This window comes from Mirounga leonina, unplaced genomic scaffold, assembly GCF_011800145.1.
Source record: "Mirounga leonina isolate KUSES-001 unplaced genomic scaffold, KU_Mleo_1.0 Mir_165, whole genome shotgun sequence".
Lineage (NCBI taxonomy): Eukaryota > Metazoa > Chordata > Mammalia > Carnivora > Phocidae > Mirounga > Mirounga leonina.
The window spans coordinates 47,185,443-47,210,870 of NW_023270415.1; the positions used below are offsets into that span (position 1 = coordinate 47,185,443).

Consider the following 25,428-nt stretch of genomic DNA (forward strand, 5'->3'; position numbering starts at 1 on the left):
TGGTTGCTTTCACATTTTCTGAAACTCAGAATAATCTTTCCCCAAATCACATGGCCCTTTCCAACAATTCAGATACCAAATATTCAAGCAGCTTATCTGCCAGGGTCAGAAAATTAGATTGCTTATTGTGTGCGATTAACATTTACTGAATACTCTAAGCACTAATGCTTATATCACATTTAAGAAGTAATTAACTCTTATTATCATCCCTACTTTAACCAATGACAAAATAGGTTTGGCTCAGTTAGGTGACTTGCCTAAAGTCACACAGGTAAAAGGCAGGGCTGAAACTCAAACACAGGTGAGTTCAGAGCCCATGTTCTAGATTCTTGCACCATCCTGCTTCATCCCAAATGACAAGAAACAACCATTCCCTTCAAAACAACGAGAACTTAAAGGAATGGATTGTTAGATCTTTGGGAGACTAATGAAAGGTCAATAAAACATCTGGTAGAAGCAGGAAATCACAGAGCAGAATGACACTGTGCCTTTCCTTAGAAGCAAAGGAAACGGATCTCAGCATTGAAAACAGCAGCTCCGTAAGATCAACATAGACAGTGATCCCAACATTGTCGGTATCCTGCCGACACTAACACTAAATGACCTAAGGTACCCACGTCAAGATCCAAGGATAAATGGACGAGACAAAATGGGGCAGTGTCCTCTCAGGCTGTAGGAAAAGAAAACCTGAGTATATGAGAAAGAGAAAAGGAATGTAGGATAATACAGAAGAGTGAAGGGAGTTAAGCAGGCATGTGATTTTTTCCTGAGGTCTGGCATTTCCAGTTCTGCATTTGACCATTTAAATCCTATATCACATTTCCTGTGTTCAGTATTAAGGAAAAAATTGCCAAATGTTGATTTTGGATTAATCACTGCTGTGTCATTCAGCTCTTGGTGACATAAGGATGAACATTCAAAGTACAGTTTCAACAGCTAGTAGGGCATGCGCTAATCTGACTGGATCCTGGTGTGGGGTCCAACAAACCCCTATTCTGTCATCCCTTTTGTTGCTGGATCATGAGGTGGTTATGGGAAGCGGAGGGGCAGGGTGGCTGAGGAGTGGGCACCATCTGGGATAGTCAATAGGTTATTCCCTACGGGGCAGAAGTATTTCAAGATGGTAACCTGCAGTGCAGCTCTGGATACAGGTTAATTGGGCACTAATTTCAACCCTTTTAAGTGAAAATGTTTGACACTGACCTTTTTATTTTACTTTAGATAAAATTATTTTAATGAAGAACCAGCTTAGAATATGAGGGGCAATCCTCAATATTTTGATGTAAGTATCACTTCATTGTCTTGGTGCATTAAAACCATTTTCTTTGAAACTCAATTTTTTTCCTTGTAATCTATCTTTCCCCAGGGATCTGATGGTAGTTACAACAATCCCACAACAGGTAGATTTATTCTTGTGGGCCTGTAGTTAGACTTTTAAAAGTAAAACAAGAAAATGCTAGTAAACCTCAAGTTCTTTGCTCATGCAATCAAACACTCTCTATGGAAGTGGATTTGGAGTTGAGCTGTGTGTGACATTAGGCTGCAGGCATCCCTCACATAGGGATTGTATGCCAGTGGGCTGTGGCAGTTCCCTGAAGTGGCAGCCTCTTTAATGAGCCTTTCCCTACACAGCCAATTAAAATCTGGTTTTATATTAAGTTGGAGAGTTTCATAGTTAGAGCTTTTAAGGTGCTTTAAATCATAGAGGCCCTGTTGAGTGTCAGGGGTCAACCACTGATCATAGAATTTTCCCCATTGGACAATGCAAACAAACCATTCAAAAATAGTGGCATTTTCAATTTGGAAACCAAAACCCAAATTAACCAGTCCACCAGTCAAACAAATCAAAACCAAAACAAAAGGAAAAAGTCTCATGGTATGAATGGGAAAGTAGGGGCTTTTACGTATGTCTGTATTGCTTGGATTATTTACCATGAAGCATGAAGTACTTTTATGAATCAAAAACTTATTACCCCCCAACAAGACTAATAAAGAACAAGATAAATGAAGAAAAGCTCCAAAGCATTTAAGAGTTAAGGTACTTCCCATTGCTATTCATGCAAAATACAAACATCAAATATTCTGAACACATACACCTATCCGGACTGGATGCCTTGGTCCAGCAACGGATTTGCACAACCTCCTTTTCCAGGGAGTGCTACCTTTTAGATGGCCAGGAAGAGCCATGTTTTAGGGTTTTCTTTCTACCGTGTAAAAGCTGGTGGTCATCCTTACTTTAGAGTTGAGAACAGTGAGAGTCAGAGACAGGCAATGAGTTGACTACCCAAAGTCACTCGGATTCTACATGGCAGGTATAGATTCAAGCCTGCCTTCCCCTGGCGGAGAAGCCTATGCTCCCTCCCCTGCATCCGTGACTCTACACGGTTTTCTTCCCGCTGTGATGCCCACGCGGCTTCACATTCGCATCCGGGACACACAGGGACATCTAGGGTCATGGATGGGCTTCTCCACCTGCTGCCTGTAATCTGAGCTCCTTCTCTCCCTCTGGAGAATGCACGAGGAAATGCTACTAAGTGGTGTTCTTGTAGGGGGCAGTCTTGAATCCCTTCTAATTCCTCAGAGTCTACAAACTTTGGTACTCTACAATCGTTAACAGCTTGCTTTCTGTGGCTAGAACCCACACACCAGCACAGCGCACGCCACCTTACAGCGCACCCTGCACTACACCCCAAAGGGCTGCAGATGTTACAGAGCACTTTAACATGCATTTTTCTTAAATCTTCCTTACAGTGTTATCGAGAGCTTCTGAATGGCCCCTCCGCCATTTCCTCATGCAAACTGTGTGGGGACATATGGCCTCGTGACCCACATCAAGGGACAGCCAGCGTGAAAGCTTTTTTGTGCACCTTTAACTCAGAAATTGTGCTACTAGGAATTTTTTTTGAGAAAATAACCATATTACATTTGATTTAAAAGACGAAAATAAATGTCAGAGTTTAAACAACTGGCCAGAAAGGATATCATCATGTCAGTATATCCCTATTCAACCAACAGTAAATGAGTCACTTGGTATGCTCTATTTTCACGCTACCAAGAACGGTTCATAAATGTTATGTCGCTGAGGACTAAAACACTGAAAACACAGGTTAAGATGCTGTATTTAAATATGGCATATTTGTTTCTAAGTATTCTACCGCAACATTTTAAATATAAATTAAGCACTATGTGCCTAAAAACGGACCACCTCAGAGTACATTTTAAACCTGAGCACTTGTGCCCAGCTACAAACAGGTTTCCCCAGACATCAGGGCTCTGGCCTCTCCGAGGTAAGTCTTGATTTAGGCCTGGTCATGTGCCATCTGACGCTATCTTGGCTTCCTAAGTCAGCGGTCTACATCTGCTCCTTCCCTGCTACCCGGGCTCTAATCCTTCTGTTTTCCTGAAACCACATGCCCTTGACCTCAAAGCAGCATTTGGGATGATGGCCACTGCAATTCAGAAATGTGTCTAACCCACACACTTGCACACAGCAGGCAGTCGGTGAATGAATGGTAGCTCACGCCCGTGGCTACCCAACCTTTGCTCACACTCCCCTCACAGGTCTCCTAGAGCCCATATTATCCTGCTACTCTGTACCCCTGTCAACTGCTCTTTTGGTTCCTAGCTCCTTCTCTACCAATCTTCTGAATGCAAAGGCTCTCTAAAGTTTTCTATGCAACTTGTTCTTCTTTTGACCAAAAATCACCTTAGAAATAATCACCATTTCTAAGGTTTCACAGGTCACCATTATGCATATTAAGGAAAATCTCTCTCTTCAGTCCGAAGTCCCACATTCCAAACTAAATGGGGTAACTATGTTGCCAAATGCTGTTTACCAGTCTACTTTTTCAAGTGTCTTATACTTTTCATAGGCTTTGCATAATGTTTTATATTTATATAATGTTTACATGTTTTATATGGACCCTATATACATTTCACTTACTTTTATTGATTTATAGGTCTATGTATATCCCTAAGTTGCTAGAATTTCTTCAGCTTAAAAACAAATAGGAAACCAAGGTCCGGAGTTCTATGCCAAAGTGAGGTGTGTGTGTTCTGGGTGCTAATACACAATGATTCATTGGAATGTGGAAAGAAAATATTAGAATATTTTTTCATCTCATCCTAATTGAAGGTCTACTTTGGTGATGGCTTATAGCTGAACATGTATATATCATTTATAAAGACATTAGTAGTGTATAGTCACGAATTTTTTTACTCACAGAATTTTTAATTTAAGTGTGGAGTCCACTGACAAGAAAAATTGTCCTGACTTAAACTGTATCTATTAATATGGTATAACATACCATTCACCAGGTGACAAAAAGAAGCATTTCTAAATTAAGTTTGACATCAAGAGCCTATTAAAATACTGAACACAAATACACCCTATAGTTGGATGTACATCTCAAGTCCAAATGTGATAAAGATATCCTGACACCTATCCTGACTCAATATTCTCCCCATGTAAAACATACACACATCTGAGAAAGATGAGGACAAAGATCAGTTTTTATGTTAAAATAAGTCAATATAAGAGTTCTTCACACTACTTTTTTCTATTTCCCTCCTGACAAAACTCAAAGTACAGTACTATCTACATACGCCCCACACTGTGAATTACTTGATATCATAGGATTACTGGTTCAGGAGGGATCTTAGAACTAATCTACTCTACGTCCCTCCACATGCTAGAAGACCCTGATGCACTGTCCCAGGCGTGATCGGACGACTGCCTTACTAAGAACTTGAAGGCTCCTGGATAGATCCAGGCTTTGTAATGATTTTTCTTCCATGACCTTCCAGATCTGCCCCCTAAAACAAACAGCAACTCTCCAAGTGTCTCCCTCAGAACCACAGTTTAAAGTCTACTCACCATCCTAGACCTCTTCCCCAACTGAATGGAATCTAACCAAGCACTATTTCACTTAAACACAATAAAACTACAGACACGAAGAATCAAACACCAATTTTACATTAAAACTGGTATCAATGAATAAAGAAGACTGTGTGATTATGTGTGTTCTCCTAAACTAAGGTTGCATTCCCCTCCCCCCACCCTTTTTTTTAAGTAGGCTTCATGCCCAGCGTGGAACCCAATGCAGGGCTCAAACTCACGACCGTGAGACCAAGACCTGAGCTGAAATCAAGAGCTGGACACTTAACCGACTGAGCCACCCAGGTGCCCCAGCATTCCCACCTTTTAAAGCAGAGAAATCACATTAGACTTATAACAAGCCTATAACAAACTAATAGATCGGCTCTCACATAAAAAAAAAAAATGCAATGACAGATTTCTGTCCACATTTTGGACCTGTACAATGTAATTTTTATTGATCCTAATTGTATTGACATTTATTCCATTTAAACTAAATCTTGTTGGTTTCACTTTAGTGTTTCAGCCTAAAATCTTTCTGAACTATAATTCTCTATTAGCTTCCCTCCATACTTTGTGCCACCTGGAAACTGCTAATACACACACATTTTAAACAGAACAAGACAGAGCTTTATGGAAGTTGATAGGTTGACAACATCTATTAAACCTATTAGAAGTTCAAAATTAGTTTAAGTCCACTTACTATTACAATATATTACTGAAATTAAGATGTATTATCAAGCTGTCCCCTGACTTCATGTTTTAGATGCATTTCAAAAAAGAAAAACTACTTTGAAAACTATGAAGTATCCTATATGTATGGCACCACCTGTAACAAGCACTGGGTATGACTTTAGTAATCTAAAAAAGGAAATCCAAAAAAGTTTTACGAAGTAATCCACAAAAGCAACAAGAATGACTTCTTGCAATTTAGGGAATACTCCAGTTAAAGATCATGAAAAGTTTTATGCTCCATCACAAGCATTCAAGTAGGCACAAAAATAAGACAACTCCTGGTAACTATGGATCCTACATAAGAATGGCATATATAACACTGGAGAGACAGAAGACTATTCCAAGTGTCTGAGAGCTAGAAAGAGTGATCCTAGGAGACTGGAGAGCATCAGAAAAAAGTTAGAGATAGGTCTCTAGAGAATGGAAGAGAGGAAAAGAGGACACCCTAGTTAAGAGGCAGAAAAACCATGTGGAGGCAAGAAAGGGGCAGTGCGAGTTACTCCAGGAAGAGCGTGGGCTCAGCCGGGGCAGCAGAAGGGGCTGGCTGAAAGTGTGCGCGGGGGCCAGACTGTGGAGGACTCACCAGTCTCAGCCCAGGGTTGTGTTCATCTGGCGGGAACACCTGACGGCTTCAGACGTGGGGCTGAACTGTGCTTCCGGAGGAAGGAAAACCAACGGTTGGGGGAAGAGACTAGCAAACTACACGCGTAGTCAGTCTAGTTGAGGAAAAGGGAATTCACAATGAAAAGCTAATGCATGTATTTACCCAGAGACTAAGAGCAAATTTACAATTCTGTCCTTTCTTTAATATCCTCTTTTGTGCTTTATGAAAATCAAGACACAAATTATCTATCGCTATCTTTTGGAATAGCTTCTCATCTGTATTATGTTCCTAGAATGACAGGGCTTCACACTTAATGTCAAATTCTGCAAATTCCTATAGCCTTCTCAGCTGTAATTAACCAAGGCCAAGTGAAAACCCAAGGAAATCATGTCTCCCCTTCAGTACTCTATCATATTGGGTTTGTTTCATTTTTACAATGAGGCTTTTACCAAATACATAGCACATAAAGAGACGTTGCTGAGGTGGTGCTATCCAACACCCATTCCTTATTCTTGCGGCTTAACTGAAAACAAGCACATTATTTTTCTTTACTGTTTTTCAGAAACTTTTCAGAAAAAAAAATTCAGCATTTGAGTTGAGCCCTGAAGAATGGGTAGCATTTCCATAGGAAGAGACGGGGGTTAGACAGAGAAGAGAAAGCTATTTCAGTAAGAAAACACACAAGCAGAAACAAAAGAACAAGAAGGGTCTATGTGAGACACATTATGTACTAACGTTCAGTAGGAGGATGAGGAAAAGGAAGAGAGTAGGAAGAGAGCTGAGTTCTGGAGCACCAACTGACTGCATAGGTACTTATATTATTATGTCATTTTCTCCTTAAATTACAACAATCCTTTGAGGTAGGGATTAGTGTCTGTGTTTCATAATAGGACAGAAGGTACTGTAGCTCAGGAGCGTGAAGTAACCTGTCCACATTTACTGAGCTAGGAAAAAGCAGAGCCGAATTTACTCAATGCTGCCATTTTCCTTACTGGTCATTCAACTACGGCCTTAAATGTTTTACAGTCTCTTACCCTAGTTAAGAAACTCTGTTCTTATGAGAAATATCCCTGGGTTTTCAAAGCAAGGCTTAAATACAGTGTATTTTGTTCTTATGAAAATCTATGTATAGAAATATGAAATAACAGAACTTAACAAAATGCAGATCAGAAATAAGATCTAGAGGGGCACCTGGGTGGCTCAGTCAGTTAAGCATCTGCCTTCTGCTCAGTCATGATCTCAGGGTCCTGGGATGGAGACCCACGTTGGGCTCTCTGCTCAGCAGGGTGTCTGCTTCTCCCTCTCACTCTATGCTCTCCCTCTCTCTCTCAATAAATAAAATCTTAAAAAAAAAAAAAAAAAAGAGGGCGCCTGGGTGGCTCAGTCGTTAAGCGTCTGTCTTCGGCTGTCATGATCCCAGAGTCCTGGGATCGAGCCCCGCATCGGGCTCCCTCCTCGGGGGGAAGCCTGCTTCTCCCTCTCCCACTCCCGCTGCTTGTGTTCCCGCTCTCACTATCTCACTGTCAAATAAATAAATAAACTCTTTACAAAAAAAAAAAAAAAAGATCTAGAAACATGAAAGATTATTTTGTTACTGTAACTTGAACTGACCTAACATAATAAAAACTTAATAAAACATAAAAAAACCCAAGTATACAGCAAACCTACTGGATGGATCATTACAGTCACAAAAATGGCTTACACAAAGTTTGTAACATGAAAAGACCCGACTTGTTATAATGTTAAGTGAAATGGAAAACATAATGTATATAAAGTGACTACATAAAATCCAACTTTACTATATTCTTCAAATTTCTATATGTAATGAAAATACTACTTGTGTAATGAAGTAGAACACAATAAATATCTGAGACACACTATAGTCTGGGACCATTTAGTGCCAAGCAAACATCCCAAAATACAGCTCTTTGGGCCCCACCAATATCATTGCAATGTAGCAGAGCAAAATTCTTGCCTGTAAATCTGCATTTATAATGACCTGGAATAATCAAAAGTTAACTAATGGATAGGTATACTGTTAAAAAAACAAGTACAAAAGGTAGTAAAAAGATCTCTATCAGAAAAGTACCAATAGGAGATGCCTAGGTGGCTCAGTTGGTTAAGCATCTGCCTTTGGCTCAGGTCATAATCCCAGGGTCCTGGGATCAAGCCCCGCATCGAGCTCCCTGCTCCGCGGGGAGCCTGCTTCTCCCTCTGCCTGCTGTTCCCCCTGCTTGAGCTCACTCTCCCTTTCTCTCTCTGACAAATAAATAAATCTTAAAAAAAAATTGGTTTAACCTTTAAAAAAGATATTTTTTTAAAAAGTACCAACAGAATATTTCACTAATAATTATTTATCTTCCTACCATCGTGTCATTCTCCTGCCCCTAAACCCTGCAAGTATCCCGACAGTGTTGGGAGTTAATTTGAACTCTTTATTACAGTGTGCATGCATTGCACAATCTGGTCCCATTCTAATAATTGCTCCCCACTCTCATCCAGGGTCTCAAAGGCTCTCATTCACAAGCCTTATGCTCTGGCTGGCCTACTCACTTTCTCTCAAAGAAACTTTATGTGCCTAATTGAGCTTTTGCTCACTCAGCCACCCTCACTTGGATTCTCCTATTCACTCCTACTCCTCACCAGCTGACTCCTCACCTTCCAGGCACAAATCAACCTCTCCAACACACAAGTCCTCTCCTTTCTGTATGTTCCTATAGACGTTTTTGTTTATAAAACACACCAAACACCCAGGGGAATTCTACCAAACATTTCAAGAAGAATTAATACCTATTCTTCTGAAACTGTTCCAAAAAATAGAAATGGAAGGAAAACTTCCAAACTCATTTTATGAGGCCAGCATTACATTGATCCCAAAACCAGACAAAGACCCCATCAAAAAGGAGAATTACAGACCAATATCCCTGATGAACATGGATGCAAAAATCCTCACCAAAATATTAGCCAATAGGATCCAACAGTACATTAAAAGGATTATCACCACGACCAAGTGGGATTTATCCCTGGGCTGCAAGGTTGGTTCAACATCCACAAATCAATCAATGTGATACAATACATTAACAAAAGAAAGAACAAGAATCATATGATCCTCTCAATAGATGCAGAAAAAGCATTTGACAAAGTACAGCATCCTTTCTTGATCAAAACTCTTCAGAGTATAGGCATAGAGGGTACATACCTCAATATCATAGAGGCCATCTATGAAAAACCTACAGCGAATATCATTCTCAATGGGGAAAAACTGAGAGCTTTCCCCCTAAGGTTAGGAACACGGCAGGGATGTCCACTATCACCACTGCTATTCAACATAGTATTGGAAGTCCTAGCCACAGCAATCAGACAACAAAAAGAAATAAAAGGCATCCAAATCGGCAAAGAAGAAGTCAAACTCTCACTCTTTGCAGATGATATGATACTTTATGTAGAAAACCCCAAAGACTCCACCCCAAAACTGCTAGAACTCATACAGGAATTCAGTAAAGTGGCAGGATATAAAATCAATGCACAGAAATCAGTGACATTCCTATACACCAACAACAAGACAGAAGAAAGAGAAATGAAGGAGTCGATCCCATTTACAATTGCACCCAAAACCATAAGATACCTAGGAATAAATCTCACCAAAGAGACAAAGGATCTGTACTCAGGAAACTATAAAATACTCATGAAAGAAATTGAGGAAGACACAAAGAAATGGAAAAACGTTCCATGCTCATGGATTGGAAGAACAAATATTGTGAAGATGTCAATGCTACCTAGAGCAATCTACACATTCAATGCAATCCCCATCAAAATACCATCCACTTTTTTCAAAGAAATGGAACAAATAATCCTAAAATTTATATGGAACCAGAAAAGACCCCGCATAGCCAGAGGAATGTTGAAAAAGAAGGGCAAAGCCGGCGGCATCACAATTCTGGACTTCCAGCTCTATTACAAAGCTGTCATCATCAAGACAGCATGGTACTGGCACAAAAACAGGCACATAGATCAATGGAACAGAATAGAGAGCCCAGAAATGGACCCTCAACTCTATGGTCAACTCATCTTTGACAAAGCAGAAAAGAATGTCCAATGGAAAAAAGACAGTCTCTTCAACAAATGGTGTTGGGAAAATTGGATAGCCACATGCAGAAGAATGAAACTGGACCATTTCCTTACACCACACACAAAAATAGACTCAAAATGGTTGAAAGAACTCAATGTGAGACAGGAGTCCATCCAAATCCTAAAGGAGAACACAGGCAGCAACCTCTTTGACCTCAGCCGAAGCAACTTCTTCCTAGAAACATCGCCAAAGGCAAGGGAAGCAAGGGCAAAAATGAACTATTGGGACTTCATCAAGATAAAAAGCTTTTGCAAAGCAAAGGAAACAGTCAACAAAACCAAAAGACAACCGACAGAATGGGAGAAGATATTTGCAAATGACATATCAGATAAAGGGCTAGTATCCAAAATCTATAAAGAACTCATCAAACTCAACACCCAAAGAACAAAGAATCCAATCAAGAAATGGCCAGAAGACATGAACAGACATTTTTCCAAAGAAGACATCCAAATGGCCAACAGACACATGAAAAAGTGCTCAATATCGCTCGGCATCAGGGAAATCCAAATCAAAACCTCAATGAGATACCACCTCACACCAGTCAGAATGGCTAAAATTAACAAGTCAGGAAACGACAGATGTTGGCGGGGATGCGGAGAAAGGGGAACCCTCCTACACTGTTGGTGGGAATGCAAGCTGGTGCAGCCACTCTGGAAAACAGTATGGAGGTTCCTCAAAAAGTTGAAAATAGAGCTACCATATGATCCAGCAATTGTACTACTGGGTATTTACCCCAAAGATACAAAAGTAGGGATCCAAAAGGGTACGTGCACCCCGATGTTTATAGCAGCAATGTCCACAATAGCCAAACTGTGGAAAGAGCCCAGCTGTCCATCGAAAGACGAATGGATAAAGAAGATGTGGTATATATATACAATGGAATATTATGCAGCTATCAAAAGGAATGAGATCTTGCCATTTGCAACGATGTGGATGGAACTGGAGGGTATTATGTTGAGCGAAATAAGTCAAAAAGAGAAAGACATGTATCATATGACCTCACTGATATGAGGAATTCTTAATCGCAGGAAACAAACTGAGGGTTGCTGGAGTGGGGGGTGGGGTGGGAGGGATGGGGTGACTGGGTGATAGACACTGGGGAGGGTATGTGCTCTGGTAAGCGCTGTGAATTGTGCAAGACTGTTGACTCTCAGATCTGTACCTCTGAAACAAATAATGCAATATATGTTAAGAAAAAAAAGAAGAAGAAGAAGGTAGCAGGAGGGGAAGAATGAAGCGGGGGAAATCGGAGGGGTAGACGAACCATGAGAGACGATGGACTCTGAAAAACAAACTGAGGGTTCTAGAAGGGAGGGGGGTGGGAGGATGGGTTAGCCTGGTAATGGGTATTGAGGAGGGCACACTCTGCATGGAGCACTGGGTGTTATGCACAAACAATGAATCATGGAAGACTACATCTAAAACTAATGATGTAATGTATGGGGATTAACATAAGAATAAAAAAAAACAAAAACAAAAACACACCAAACACTTAAACATATAGCCTAAACTTCTGTAAATAAGTATGTTATTTCCTAAAATGCATTTTAATTTCTAAAGATAAGGGACCTTTACTATATTTCTTTCGTAATAATGAATTACTTCTATATAATGCTTTACAGCTCATAAAGCAACTTCACATGTATTATTTTCAATATCCTGGTAACTTAAAAAAGAATGCTTCAGAAAACAAAATTAAAAAAATTATTTAAATGACCAAAAAAAAAAAAAAAAAGACAACGCTTCACTAATGATGTGCAGGGAGCTCATCCCCTAAAGACTTGGGATAAGGATACTCTTCCCTATAACCCTTAGATAATAATAGCTAGTGGTAGGGTGTCCGGGTGGCTCAGTCGTTAAGTGTCTGCCTTTGGCTTAGGTCATGATCCCAGGGTCCTGGGATCGAGTCCCATGTCGGTATCCCTGCTCAGCGGGAAGCCTGCTTCTCCCTCTCCCACTCCCCCTGCTTGTGTTCCTGCTCTTGCTATCTGTCAAATAAATAAAATCTTTTAAAAAAAGTAATAGCTAGTGGTGGAAAAAAAGGTTAACATTTCTTACAAAAAAATAGAAATAAAAAAAGAAGCAAACCTCATATCTGATGGCCAGATCTTGGTTTTTTTTTTAAAGATTTTATTTATTTATTTGACAGAGAGAGACATAGTGAGAGCAGGAACACAAGCAGGGGGAGTGGGAGAGGGAGAAGCAGGCTTCCCGCGGAGCAGGGAGCCCGATGCGGGACTCGATCCCAGGACCCTGGGATCATGACCTGAGCCGAAGGCAGACGCCCAACGACTGAGCCACCCAGGCGCCCAGATCTTGGTTTTTAAATACCATTCTCCAATAAAAGAAACCAGGACTCTGGAGAGATTGCTCATTTGAGGACTGGGACAGAGAAAATACAAGATGAGCATGGAACTTCTTGCAGTACAAGTAAGGAAAAGCTCAAAAAAAGGGGGCATAGCAAAGGGATACAGGTGCTAATCTGAAAGAGCTCCCAATGGCCAAAGTTGAAATAATGTGAATAACAAAATAAATAATACTGAATTAAGAGTTCATATGGATAAACAACAGGAAGAACAAATCTTCCATATAGAAGAATTCCAAATAATACACACAGGTACTCTCCCTTCCAGGAGGTGGAGCTAAATCCCCACTCACCTTAAGTTAAGGGCTGGACTTTGAAAAATCAGCATTTGGAAAGGAAAAAATTTTAACTTTCCAGTGGAGAAACACAGCAGATGGCACCTTAACCAAGTGATGAAGGCTACCGTCACCCATGATGTCATGTGGGGATCATTTACTCCCAGGATGCAATGAGAAGGGCACATCACCTGTGCTCTTCTTCACTAAAACCTGGCACCCTAATGCAGTCATGAGAAAAAACTCAAATCCAAGCTAAGGGACATTATACAACATACCTCCACACACCTCAGAACTGTCACGGTCATGAAAAACAAGGAGAAGACTGAGAATCCACCAAAGACGACAAAGACCAAGGAGAAATGACAACTAAATGCAATGTGGCATTCTGGACTAGATCTTGGAACAGAAAAAAAAAAAGACATTAATAGACAAACTGGTAATGGTAATATAAATGGTAATATACCACTGCTGGTTTCTTAGTTGTGATAAATACACCACAGTAATACAAGATTATAACAGTAGGGTAAGCTGAATCTTATACTACACCTTTATAACTTCTCTGTAAATCCAGAAGTACTAAAAAATTAAAGAGTTTAGGGGCACATGAGTGGCTCAGTAGGCTAAGCGTCTGCCTTCAACTCAGGTCATGATCCCAGATTCCTGGGATTGGGCCCCATGTGGGGCTCCCTGCAAGTGGGGAGTCTACTACTTCTCCCTTTGCCCCTCCCCCCTGCTCGTGCTCTCTCTCAAAATAAATAAAATCTTTAAAAAAAAACCCCAAAAAACTAAGAGTTTATAAAAAAGAAAATTACAGAGATCCAGATCAAATAATATGTAAAGCATCCTGTATCAAAATCACAAGATTTGTCATAAGTGTTCACTGCCATTAGCCCACAGGATGTCTAACCTGCAGCCAGGGCAGCAGATCTCCCTCCCTTCCTCAGTAGAAGTGTTCTGTACTAAGCAGCAGTACCTCTAATCCCAACTGGCCATTTCCCATAAGTCCTTTGGGTGAAAAGATGATCAGGAAATAAAAGTCTGAACCCAGTACAAACAGTATTAAATTTATATGAATGCCTGTGAATAAAGGTGTTTCAAGGTTTTGGAATCTAGTTCATCTGACCAGATATTTAAGTCTCAGTAGGAAAAAAAAAAACAAAAAACCTTGAATAAAAATAGATGGAAGGCCTTTAAAGGGCAAACCTTGCCAGTATCACACGTTCCCATTTAGGAGTAAGAATTTCTGGGTACCACAGGGTTTTAAAAAAAAATGTACATTTTGAAAAAGCACCCCGGTTGTTTGACAAAAGTGATCTATGAACTGGTTGACATGTGTGATTAAAAGGAGGCAATATTAAGATATATAATGAAGCACCTTAATATCTAGTGTAAGTCTGATATTTAATACTAAATTAATATTTAAACCAAGACTGTCTTTGGCAAAGCAGGATGTACGGTCACCCTTAACTACAGACCTAATTTTGAAAAACACTGTTACATTGTTATAGAAGAAATACTATGTTGGCCTACTTCCTACTAACTAAAATTTTAATAATATAGAATCCAAAATGCAAGTCACATTCAGAATTTTACAAGACAGAAGACAGTGATAAAGTGAGGTACTTATTTGGTCTACAAAAATCTAAGCTATTAATGAGATCATGTATAGAAACAACGGTGTATACATAAAAAATGATTAGAAAGTAGTATGGTTTTAACACAATCACTTCACATTGTAGATATGCCCATATGGATACAAATAAATGACTGAAGTCTGGCTCCGTATGTGCAGATTCTAAATTTGGAGCCATACTATGTTCAAAAAATTGGGGCTAGAGAAGGAATGTCCAAAATAAAAAATTATAAACCAACTCCAAAGAGCTGGTAACTCAGTAAACAGCTTACCCAAAGAACATTTAAAATAGAAGACATTTTTGGGCACCTGGGTGGCTCAACTGGTTAAGCATCTGCCTCTTGATTTTGGCTCAGGTCATGATCTCGAGGGTGGTGAGATTAAGCCCAGCTTCAGGTTCTGTGCTGGGCATGGAGCCTGCTTAAAATTCTCTCTCCCCCTCTGCCCCTCCCACTACCCCCACCTTGTGGGCACTCTCTCGCTCTCTCAAATACATACGTAAATGAGAGAGGACATTTAATTTTCAGTTCAATACGGTAATCCACAATGACAGGCTGAACTCTTATTAATAAAACATCTATTTTCTCAATAAAGTATACAGATGTTTTATTAAATCTACACATAGCAAGGGCTTAAGATTTTTCTGAAACATTTACAACAGATAAAATTTGGCTAGCCTGAAAGATTTCAGACTGTACAGTCACAGTATACACAACCCTCTAGTGTTGATCTTCATTTCTATACACACACAAGTATGTGTCTGACCAAAATCAAACCAAAAACTCCCCCAAAATGAAAAATCTAGCACAAATAAAGTAATTCAGATTCAGTAGTTTAAATACAGTATTTCAGTTACAGTTTGGAGTGTGACTATCACTGTAGAAAAAGGCCTTGATATTAACTACAATTTTAAGCAGATGCTGTATATTCCACATACTAATAAAAATGAAAAAGAAGAGTCTTTTCTACTCTACTCATGCTACATATATCTCAAATTTGAATTATGATGTGATTAACTAGCTTTGCAGTAGCCTTAATATAAAACCAAAGTGTTATCTCATTCAGTTTACTGACCTAAGCATTTTTCATTTTAGTATTATTTTTCTATTAATAGCCAATTACTTCCCCCTTCCAACAACTTTCACTACAGGAAGGTTTCAGAATGACAACCTTTTCCCTTTCACTCTTAAGTATTCTATATACTTAAAATAGACCAACTGCAGGAAAAACAATGAGAAATGAAAAATCTCTTGCTGCCCTTAGACGACTGAGCTGTACACTCAAGAAACAACTCTTGAGTTGAGAAATTTAAAAAAAAAAAAAAAAAAAAAGGGAAGAGGCAATATAAAAACCTCCTAAAATGTAGAAGAAATTAGACTAGTTTAGTTTTAATATCTTCTTTAATAAGACATTACAGCACACAACTGAGCCCCTAGTATGTCAGTTAAACATGGGGATGCAGATCCATAGGAATTAGAATGGAAACAAACGTAATCTTAACCCCATTCCTTTTGGCAATTAATGGAAATACAGAATACAACCGGACCAATTCTCTCTCAGTGTCTCAGATTTTATAAAGTCTTTGAAGACACCATAACAGTTTTATAATGAACTTTGCTGTGATCTGTTAAAGAATCTTCAAATTTAATAATGAGGATGCTTAAGAATTGTAGTTTTCCCTTAGAGCAAATTTAACTCAAACATAATAAAAAGGGATTGTACTAATAATCCTTATACGAAGTATGAGAATTAATGTCTTATGCAAGATCAATGCAGCTAGTTTCCTATCACTGAGATATAAAGTTAAATATGGTGTCTTCAGCTGCTTATAAAAAAGGGTTAAATACAAGAACAAAAAGCTTTTATTCTGAATTACAGTCAGTAAAAATGAAAAAAAAAAACAAAAAAACAAAAAAAACCCCAAAACTTGTGAATGGTTTTTAAATGATTTGTTACTAAATGTAAACATACATATGGTCAAAGCGCTTTTAAAAACCTTTAAATTGTAATTTAACCAGAACTTTAATAAATTCCACTACAAGCAATCAGGCAAATTCTAATGTTCTGGTACCAACACATTAGGAAATAACAGATATTAAATCTGAAACTTAGGAAATTAAATACATGAAAAAATGACTATTTTAAAGAAAGAATGTAATAGAAGTTGCTAAGAAACTATCGCCACTGAAGCTTTTCCTTGTAAATATCTTACTTAAAACTTAGTGAAGTCAAACAAGGTGGGCAGAATATGCATAGCCACAAAACAAAGGCAGTGATGAATTACAGCAGAAAGAGGGAATGCATTTTGTAATCCACAGGATCAGACTTGTGGCTCTAAGCAATTACCAGGAAATAGTTGAGTGTTCTTCCTATTATTATTAACTTTAAAATTTAAACAGAGTTACAGCAGTTTCACTAGTAAAGTTAATAGCTGACAAAAGCAAATTAGAAGAACCCTAAAATTAGTCTTCCTTAACTGGGTAGGATTTACCTCATCCATCTGAACTAACCCATTTCCCCATCCTCAGAGCCAAAAGAATGTGGAGATTGGCCTATTTTAATCCTTTTCTAGTTCAGACAGAAGTCATATTGTACAGGCTTTGATTTTAGGAACCAGCACAAAGTAAACTCCTAAAATCAACTATTCACTTACAAAGGAAAGGAGGGAGAAGGTTCTGGGAATTAACCCAGCGGCAAGTCATTCCACTCTTCCTGTTAATGAAAATCCATTCATAAAATTGGCCAAAACATTAATAAGTTCCAAAAAGTCCTTCAAAAATTGAGTTTTAACTTCCAATTACTGAACTTTGAATTTTGAAAGAATCTGGTATAATTTATGTAAGATAGAGCTTTACCAGTGTGCATATGATCCATCATATTTTGTATTCAATGACAGCCTTACTGATTTCATTATGGCATACACTTCAGAACCTAATCTTTCAGAAGGGCTCACTGAAAATCCAACGCATTAGGAATTTATCAGTCATCGACAGGGTATTCCTGGCTGGCAGCTATGGCCAGGTCATATGGCAAGTTGAAATATTCCAACCTCAAACACAGGAAACAATCAGAGGGGTAAATGACACATGATGGTAATATACTAAGGCAGCAGGTAAGTCATTCTTCACCTAGATCAACAGCTGCCAATAAAACTGTATGAATGAGTCTGTTCTAGTTTAGCTAATGAACCTGCCACTGAACTGAGAGGGAGGTAAGAATTGCGCCTGCAATTCTAGTTGACGAATTCATTAGATTTTCATAAGGCAAATAATGTGGAAAGTTAGAACAGAATTTCTAAAACCATTTATCCTGTGATGTTGTAAAATCAAAGTACTACTTTATTAAATGAGTTATTTTACACAATATGAACATCAATATAATTACAATTGTAAAAAAATTTTTTATAACAAGGATGGACTGATTTCCAGATTTCCAAATCAGAGTCAACTGTACATTTACACAGAATTGTCTTTGCATGAAGCCCAAAAGGGAACAGCATAAAAATGAGTGTTTCTGTAGCCCCTTTATTTTTGCTGATCAACAGTTTGTTAGAAAAGCAGCTGCAGGTTTGTTACCTAAGTTCTGAGACAGTAGAAGAGTCAAAGGTGTCATGAATTCACCTATAAGACATAAATGAAATTTGCAGTGAATGTAAGCATTGCACAAATACAACTTACATGCATTTCAAATGTCTAAGAAAAATGCACCACATGCATAAGCTATCAAGTTAGCCTGACAGATCTGTCAATGATTTTATAAACAAATCTTTGATGAATTTACTTTAAAAAGAAATAATTGTCTCACACCATCACCACCTTAGAGAAAACAAAAAACAGAAAACCAACCACACAGATTATTTTCAAGCAACTCTCAAGTTTACACAGTGTGTGCCTCCATTCACCATGTGTCCTAATGCACTCAGAAGCTCTGTCAGACACTGGAAATAAAATACCTGCACCAAGGCACTCAGGAACACTGTTCTGCATCACTTCTGGAAGCAAGACCCTCAAATGCCTTTGTAATAGTTATTTTCTTTAAGCTGGTAAGTCTTTTCCATTCTTGGACCAGAGTTGGCCAGCATCACCTCATCCCCCCATGTTGGGCTACAGTAGTAAAAACTTGGGTGTTTCAAAGGCATTGAGATGATCTGGTTTGGGGAAATGGGCTTTTAACAATTGTAAAGGGAAACATTAACTTAAAAAGGGGAAGCAATAAAATCTCAGCTGGAAAGTACACATTAATTTCACAGTCACAGAAGATAATTTTGCTCTTGTGTACAACCTTGACATTAACAAAGGAAAAGACAAAAGGTCAATTACCTGTAAACAACTTTATGCCTGAACATCAGCCAATTCTGGAGGAAGTGGAGTCTTAGGATGCTTGCTTTCAAAGTGCTGCTTGAAGGTCTTAGGGTCTGGCATTTGTGTCTAATTTAAAAAAATGTGGAAAAAAGAGACTTTATTCATGAAATAAAAATGTGTTAACTTTTCAAATCCCGAACCGGCTCAGGAGAGACAATTATCTCAAAACACTTTCAAGTTCCTGCAACTAGTGGCTGGCATATGAAAAAGGACCTTGCAACAAAGAGATTCCTAATATATCACCATATTTCACATACAAAGAAAAGGGTGGGTCACAGAATGAAGTATTCTGCTTGTTTGATTAACAGCAAACAGGTAACATTTACTTAACATGTTATGCTAAGCAGGTTACCTGAATTCTCATAGAACCTTCCTACAGTAATCCTAAATTAGTTCCTACTATCCTTCCTCATTTAACAGGATAAGGAAACTAAAACCTAGAGGGTAATTTGCCCAAGACCTGTTTTAACCTAGTACTAGTACTTCAGTTCTCAAATGCTACATTATACCAACTTCCCTAGGCAAGGACCTTCAATTATTTATTCTTTTGCCCATTCGATTAAACAAAACATGAAATAAAAGTTTTTGCTGTTTTGTTCAACCGCTCCAGTACTTTTAGGTCAAAGTATTTCTTCATCAGTAATTTAATGAAATTTACTTTTACCCTGCTTCTTTCCAAACAGAATCTAAAGTTGCTTGATTTCATTATTTTGAGGTATCAAAGCTCAGTATGAACTAGATATTTAATGTAATAGATTTCCTCTCTTAATGAAGAACTTTTATGTAGTCAGGAACTTCTATTTCATCAGTAATGCCTTCACATGATGAACTTGTCTTACTGAGATCCCTTCCTACAACCCTACCCAGGTGTAGAGCTTTGGGAAAAAATACATTTATACATATGGTATATATATGCATATGTATTTGACCAACCTCGCTATGTATTTTTTCCTTTGGGACTTCTACTCACTAACTTCAAGGGTGCTGAGATTAAACAAAAAAGCAAGAAAGAGACTCTGGCTTGGAATTTAAGAAAAACTTTTTTTTTTTTTTATTTTATTTACTGAGAGAGCAAGCGAGCAAGAGAGAGCACGAGCGGGGTGTGGGTGGCAGAGAGAGAGGCAGACTCCCTGCTGAGCAGGGAGCCCAAAACAGTGCTCAATTCCAAGACCCCGAGATCATGACCTGAGCAGAAGGCAGACGCTTAACCGACTGAGCCACTCAGGTGCCCCAAGAAAAACTTCCTTGAAAGGCAGTGTGGTATGAAAGGCAGAGGTGGGCTCTGGAACTTGACTGCCGGGGTTCAGATCCCAGCTCTTCTCTGTACTAGCTGGGGCACCTTGCACAAGTTATTTAATCCCCTTGACTCAGTTTACTCTCCTGTAAAATGGGAATAACAAAAGTCCTTTATCTCAGGGTGGTTGTGTGGATTAATGGGCTCATACATGTAAAACACCTGATAAGCACTCAATAGCAGTTGTTAACAGCTATTCTTCAAATCTAACAAAACACATTAGTTCTAGGAAAAGCCCTCAATGTAAATATACTCCATATAGTTTTATAGACATCCCACTACAAATTTAGTGAAGAAAAAAGTCAACTCATAACCAGAGATATGTTCACTTGTATCCTGCATAGCTGTAAACCAAGAATGTAGATCTGATTTCCTTACAAAGTTCAAAGTGCAGTATCTGCCGTGAAGAAGACATCTTTCTTCTAAATGAGGAAAGGGACTTTGTTCACTCCCTTTCCCTGACACCTAGAGAACTATGCCTGACCACAGGAGCCATTCACAAAATTTTTGTTGAAGAGACAAGTGAAGATGGACACCTAAAAGAACCAGCTCGCCAATCTACTATTTTGCCATAGTTGCAAAATTGTAACCTATATAAACCAATGTCTACGGAAAGAACTGTCCACAGGAAAACTATGTCTTTCAATCCCCCTTACCCTACAAACAGTGCAGGTATATATTAAGGCAGCTTTGGCAGCAGCCTTTTGGTCATGTCCTTGTTTCTTCTTTTGTCCAGCTTGCTTTTTGGCATTTTTCTGCTGAGACTGAATCTTCTGCTGTCCACGAGCCATATCTAAAAACAGAAGTTGAGGCATTAGAGTGATTAATACAGAGTAACCTAAGTATGGTAACGCTCTCAGAGTTGAAGACTTAAGTTTTATAGAGGTGTCTATCAAAATGTGTGGGTTTTTAAGTTCTTGCATACAATGCTACCAGAGAATAAGTTAGTACAACCACTGTGGGAAACTGGTAGTTGTCTACTCTACAACCTACAATTCCACTCTCAGTATGTATCTAACAGACATACAAATGTACATATACATCCAAAGACAGTACAAGAAAGTTCAGAGCACCTGTTACCAAAACTGAAACAATCCAAATGCCAGTTACTAGTAAAATGGATACATAACTTGTGGTATATTTAGACAATGGAATACTATGCTGCATTCAAAAAGAAACTATTGTTACAAGTAACAACATGGTTGTATTCAGTGTTAAGGGAAAGAAGTCAGATACAAAAAATATAGGTTGTATAAAGTTTAAAACAGGCAAAGCTAATCTAGGAGGTAGTGACTGGGGAAAAAAGGGCATGAGGGAGGATTTATGGGGTGGTGATATGTTCTATATCTTGATCTGGGTAATGCTTATACAGATGTGTTCACTTTTAAAAATTCATCGAGCTGTACCCCTGATATTTGTGCACTCTGCTATATATAATCTTCAAAAATATACCAGAAAAGCTTAGTGCCTTTCCCCAAGCATTTGCTTGATCACTTTGCAAAGGTACTTTCCCTTTCCAGTATTCACTGTTGTGAATTAAGATTTTTACAACTTTAAGAGAAATAAGGGCTGTCATCTAAAGCTTCTGGAGATCCTAAGAGCAATGGGAACTGTTCTCTTAAATACTCAGGTTCCATAAAACTACTGTGCTATCCTAAATCTTCCTTAAAAAATGGTCTTTGCAGGATTGCTGAAGAAATTAACAAATAAAATTAAATTAGTTTTCAGTTGAGAGAACCTTGTAAAAAAGGTAAAGATGCCTTTACAAAAATGAAAGGTACCACTTTTTACTTATAGTCTGAAATGAAGCTAAATGGGTTAAAAATAATTAAGTTACTGAAAAAGTTACTTTTACTTCTGCATTAAAATTAAAGTCTTCTCAAACCAAAAAACAGACTCTTAACTATAAAGGACTGATGATTCCCAAGGGGTAGGTGGGTGAAATAGGGGGTGGGGATTGAAGAGTACACTTATGATGAGCACTGAGTATGTATAGAACTGTTGAATCGCTATATTGTACACCTGAAACTAATATAACATTGCATGTTAAACTACACTGGAATTAAAATAAAATTTAAAAAATTAAAGTCTTCTATCAGACAACACGAGTTAAACCTGCTCATGAAGAGTCTATGGGCCCCAACTGCTTTTTAAAAATATTGAAACTGGGTCCTAAGTAGAATTCCTATATATACCTTTGACCAGAACTGCAATTAGTTTTAAACTTTTTTTTTTTTTTAAGATTTTATTTATTTGACAGAGAGAGTGAAAGAGCACAAGCATGGGGAGCAGCAGAGGGAGAGAAAGAAGCAGGCCCCCTTCGGAGCAGGGAGCCTGATGCGGGACTCGATCCCAGGACCCTGGGATCATGACCCGAGCCGAAGGCAGATGCTTAACCATCTGAGCCACCCTGGCGCCCTAAGTTTTAAACTTTTAAATCATTGCAGGATATGAACATAATATGGATGTAGATCACCTTTACCAGAAAACAGGGCTGGCTTTTTTCTGACTGGAACCCTAATCAGTTAATGGATATAAAGTCAAAGCCTATTATAGAAACATATGAGCCTCTCCCCCCCAAAAAAAGGGTCCTGACAAAATAAATACACTGCTTGGACAAATTCCCCACTAGTATTTAACACAGAATAAAACACAGAAGAGGATCAATGCTTTTTTAAAAAGCTAGTTGAATATTTTAACAAACTACAAAAATTCTTAGTATGCTAGCCTAGTATACTCGCAAATAATAGTAAATGTTACCAGATGTATTAGTCCTTGAAAACTAAACTTCCATTTTAGTTTTTATAAAGCCAAATCTTTATTAATGCCAAGCCAAATGGTATGATTCTTTTTAAATGTATATTTAAGTACAAATGTTACGGCAAGCATACGGAACCTATTCACACAGAAACAGATTTGGATACTTAAGTATGATCTGGATGATAACAGGTATTCAATCTTTACGTATCCCAATATTTTATAACATCTTTTATCAGTACCTTATGTTAGAATAGTTTAGTCCTCTCATGCTTCTGAGCTCTTCTACACAATGTCTACTACGCATGCTAACACTGATTTTGTGGGTAACCTCAATTATTTTATGCCAATTCCAGAAGTATCTTTGATAATTACAAGATATTAACTATTTCAATACCATTTTCATGCAGTGATCTGTACAATGTAATGAGATGCACAACATTATTTTTAACTTTTCCATTTAGGGCTTCTCCTAAAATATAACATTACACAATACATTTAACCCATTTTCCCTGTCATCTAACAGTAACAAAACCATAAAAGCTTTAATAAGTAAAGACTGTGGTCACTTATTTTTAAAACAAAACTTAACACCCGGTGAAGGAAATCGAATCAACAGTCTAAACGCATGGGGTAGGCCCCCAACTTCTAACAACTCCCTGCATTGATTTCCTTTCTGAAAGCAGAAATGCAAACGAACAAGCCACCTGCTTTTGGACAGCTCAACTTTGGAACTGCTCTCAAGCCAATCGAATTTTCTACAAAATCTTAAGCACAACTTCTTAATTACACACGACAAACTGAGGGCCAACAAGTCATTTACAAATACCTTAAACGCAGGTTTTTAATTTAACTCTTATTTAGTGTGGTTTTCCGAGAGGGATGCAAAGAGGGAAGTAGAACGAATAAAGAGTTCTTCTAAAATGAAGAGCTCTTACAGGAGGCAACAAGTAAGCATTGCCCCCCAAAGATCCTCTTAAAACCAAAAACAACTGAGTAAGAAAAGATTTGGGATCCAGGAAGTAGGATCATTCTCCATAACCATATGAAACGAGGAGGCCAGGCAGTGATCAACATCCTGACCCTAGCTTTTAACTACATCCTTTCAGGGAGGGAAGAGGAAAGCACCAGGAGTAAGATCTATTTCACCCAACACATGACCGACCCAGCTGCAGCCCGGCCCACCTGCCTTCCCCGCCGGCCTCTCCCGCGTCGGGCAGCCCCTTCCTCGGTCCGGCCACACAGCCCCCACCGACCGACCCGCCACTCCTCACAGACCCCGGACCGAGACGCGGCTCCCAGAGGCTCTGGCGGCCCCAACCCCGGCCCCTTCGGCCGCGGGGAACCCGGGCCTCGAGAAACCGGCCAGCTGCCGTCGCCAAGGGGTAAGGTTACCGCTCCGCGCGGCGGCCGCGGGCGGCCTGCAACCCGGCCACCTGCAGGGCCTGGCAGGCGCCCGAGCTCTCCCTCCTGCCCGCGGCCCGCGCCGGGACAGGACGGGCCCGGCCGCCGCCTGGGAGGCGGGGAGGCCGGCGGCCCCTCGCGACCCGCGGCGACCCCGCCGCCAGGCCCCCACCCCGACTCCCGGACGTCCTGCGGCGTCAGCGCCGCCCCCACAGCCGCTCACCCGGGCTGGGACAGTCTTGCGTCGGAGAGACCGCGCAGCGCGAGAGGGCCGGGGGAGGTGGCCGGAGGGAGAGGAAGGGGGAGAGCGCCCAGCACCGCTTCGGCCTCCTCCACCCGCCGAGGAGGGGAAAGAGGAGAGCACAACAGCCCGCGCCTCGCACCCGCCGCCGCCGCCGCCGCCGCCGCGCGCGCCCGCCGCCGCCTCAGCCTCGGGGGAGGCCACTATGCTCGTGCCCGCGCACGCCGCGCAGCTCTCCCAGTCGCCCCAGCGCCCGCCTGCTCCTCGCCGCCCACGCGCCTTCCTGCGGCGGCCGCCTCCCGCGCTCCTCCCCTGCTCGCACGCCTGCGCCCTTTCCGGTCGCGCCGGCCAATGGCGGTGCGCCCCTATTACATAAGCGCCAGGGGGCGGGGCCTGGCGGCGACGGCGGCCCCTTAGAGACGGGAACCGCAGGGGACGTCGCCCTCTGTCCCCGGCGCCCCTCCCTTCCCGCGTGCTCTATCTAGGCGGCTTCTGCCGGCCCTGGGAGCCGCGTGATCCCGGTGCTGCTGGGTGACCGCCCGCGGCGTGTTTCACAAGTCGCTTGCTGGCTCACTCACTCGGGCGGCGGTCCGGCCTCGGCCCCCGCGTTCCTTCTCACTCGCCTCCCGCCTCGCCGGCGCCCTCCTATGCAGCGGCCCGGGGACGGGCCCGGAGAGGTGCGCCAGCGCCGCGGCGGCGTGGGGCACCGGGGAGCCCGCCACCCGGACGCACCACCACCGCCGCCCCCGCC

At 40.4% G+C, this 25,428-nt stretch overlaps 1 protein-coding gene and 1 long non-coding RNA gene across 4 annotated transcripts in view; both read right to left on the reverse strand.

Moving 5' to 3' along the window:
• The window catches only part of LOC118015080, a 38,603-nt gene extending 24,963 nt beyond the window's left edge, over positions 1 to 13,640 (reverse strand). The window contains exon 1 of the long non-coding RNA XR_004680519.1: positions 13,263 to 13,640. This is a non-coding gene — a long non-coding RNA (uncharacterized LOC118015080). The remainder of the gene's footprint in view (positions 1 to 13,262) is intronic.
• Positions 13,641 to 17,908: 4,268 nt separating this feature from the next.
• Positions 17,909 to 24,941, reverse strand: ZNF706 (zinc finger protein 706). Of its 3 annotated transcripts, none has more exons than XM_035011652.1 (4): positions 24,660 to 24,941; positions 20,932 to 21,068; positions 18,940 to 19,047; positions 17,909 to 18,240 (listed from the first exon to the last, which is right to left on the reverse strand). In XM_035011652.1, the coding sequence occupies exons 2-3, from the start codon at positions 21,064 to 21,066 to the stop codon at positions 18,952 to 18,954; spliced, it is 231 nt and encodes a 76-aa protein (XP_034867543.1). In that variant the 5' UTR covers positions 21,067 to 21,068; positions 24,660 to 24,941; the 3' UTR covers positions 17,909 to 18,240; positions 18,940 to 18,951. The 3 variants fall into 3 exon arrangements, with proteins under 3 accessions (XP_034867543.1, XP_034867544.1, XP_034867545.1); XM_035011653.1 differs by lacking the exon at positions 24,660 to 24,941 and adding an exon at positions 24,218 to 24,502; XM_035011654.1 differs by lacking the exon at positions 24,660 to 24,941 and adding an exon at positions 23,275 to 24,137.
• Between the last annotated feature and the right edge of the window lie 487 nt (positions 24,942 to 25,428).

Excerpts from the sequence above, each read along its gene's own strand:
- ZNF706 (XM_035011652.1), bottom strand. The coding sequence starts at position 21,066 with ATGGCTCGTGGACAGCAGAAGATTCAGTCTCAGCAGAAAAATGCCAAA. Across the intron at positions 19,048-20,931 it reads ATACCTGCACTGTTTGTAGG|ACACAAATGCCAGACCCTAA; the intron begins GTAAGGGGGATT and ends TTTTTAAATTAG.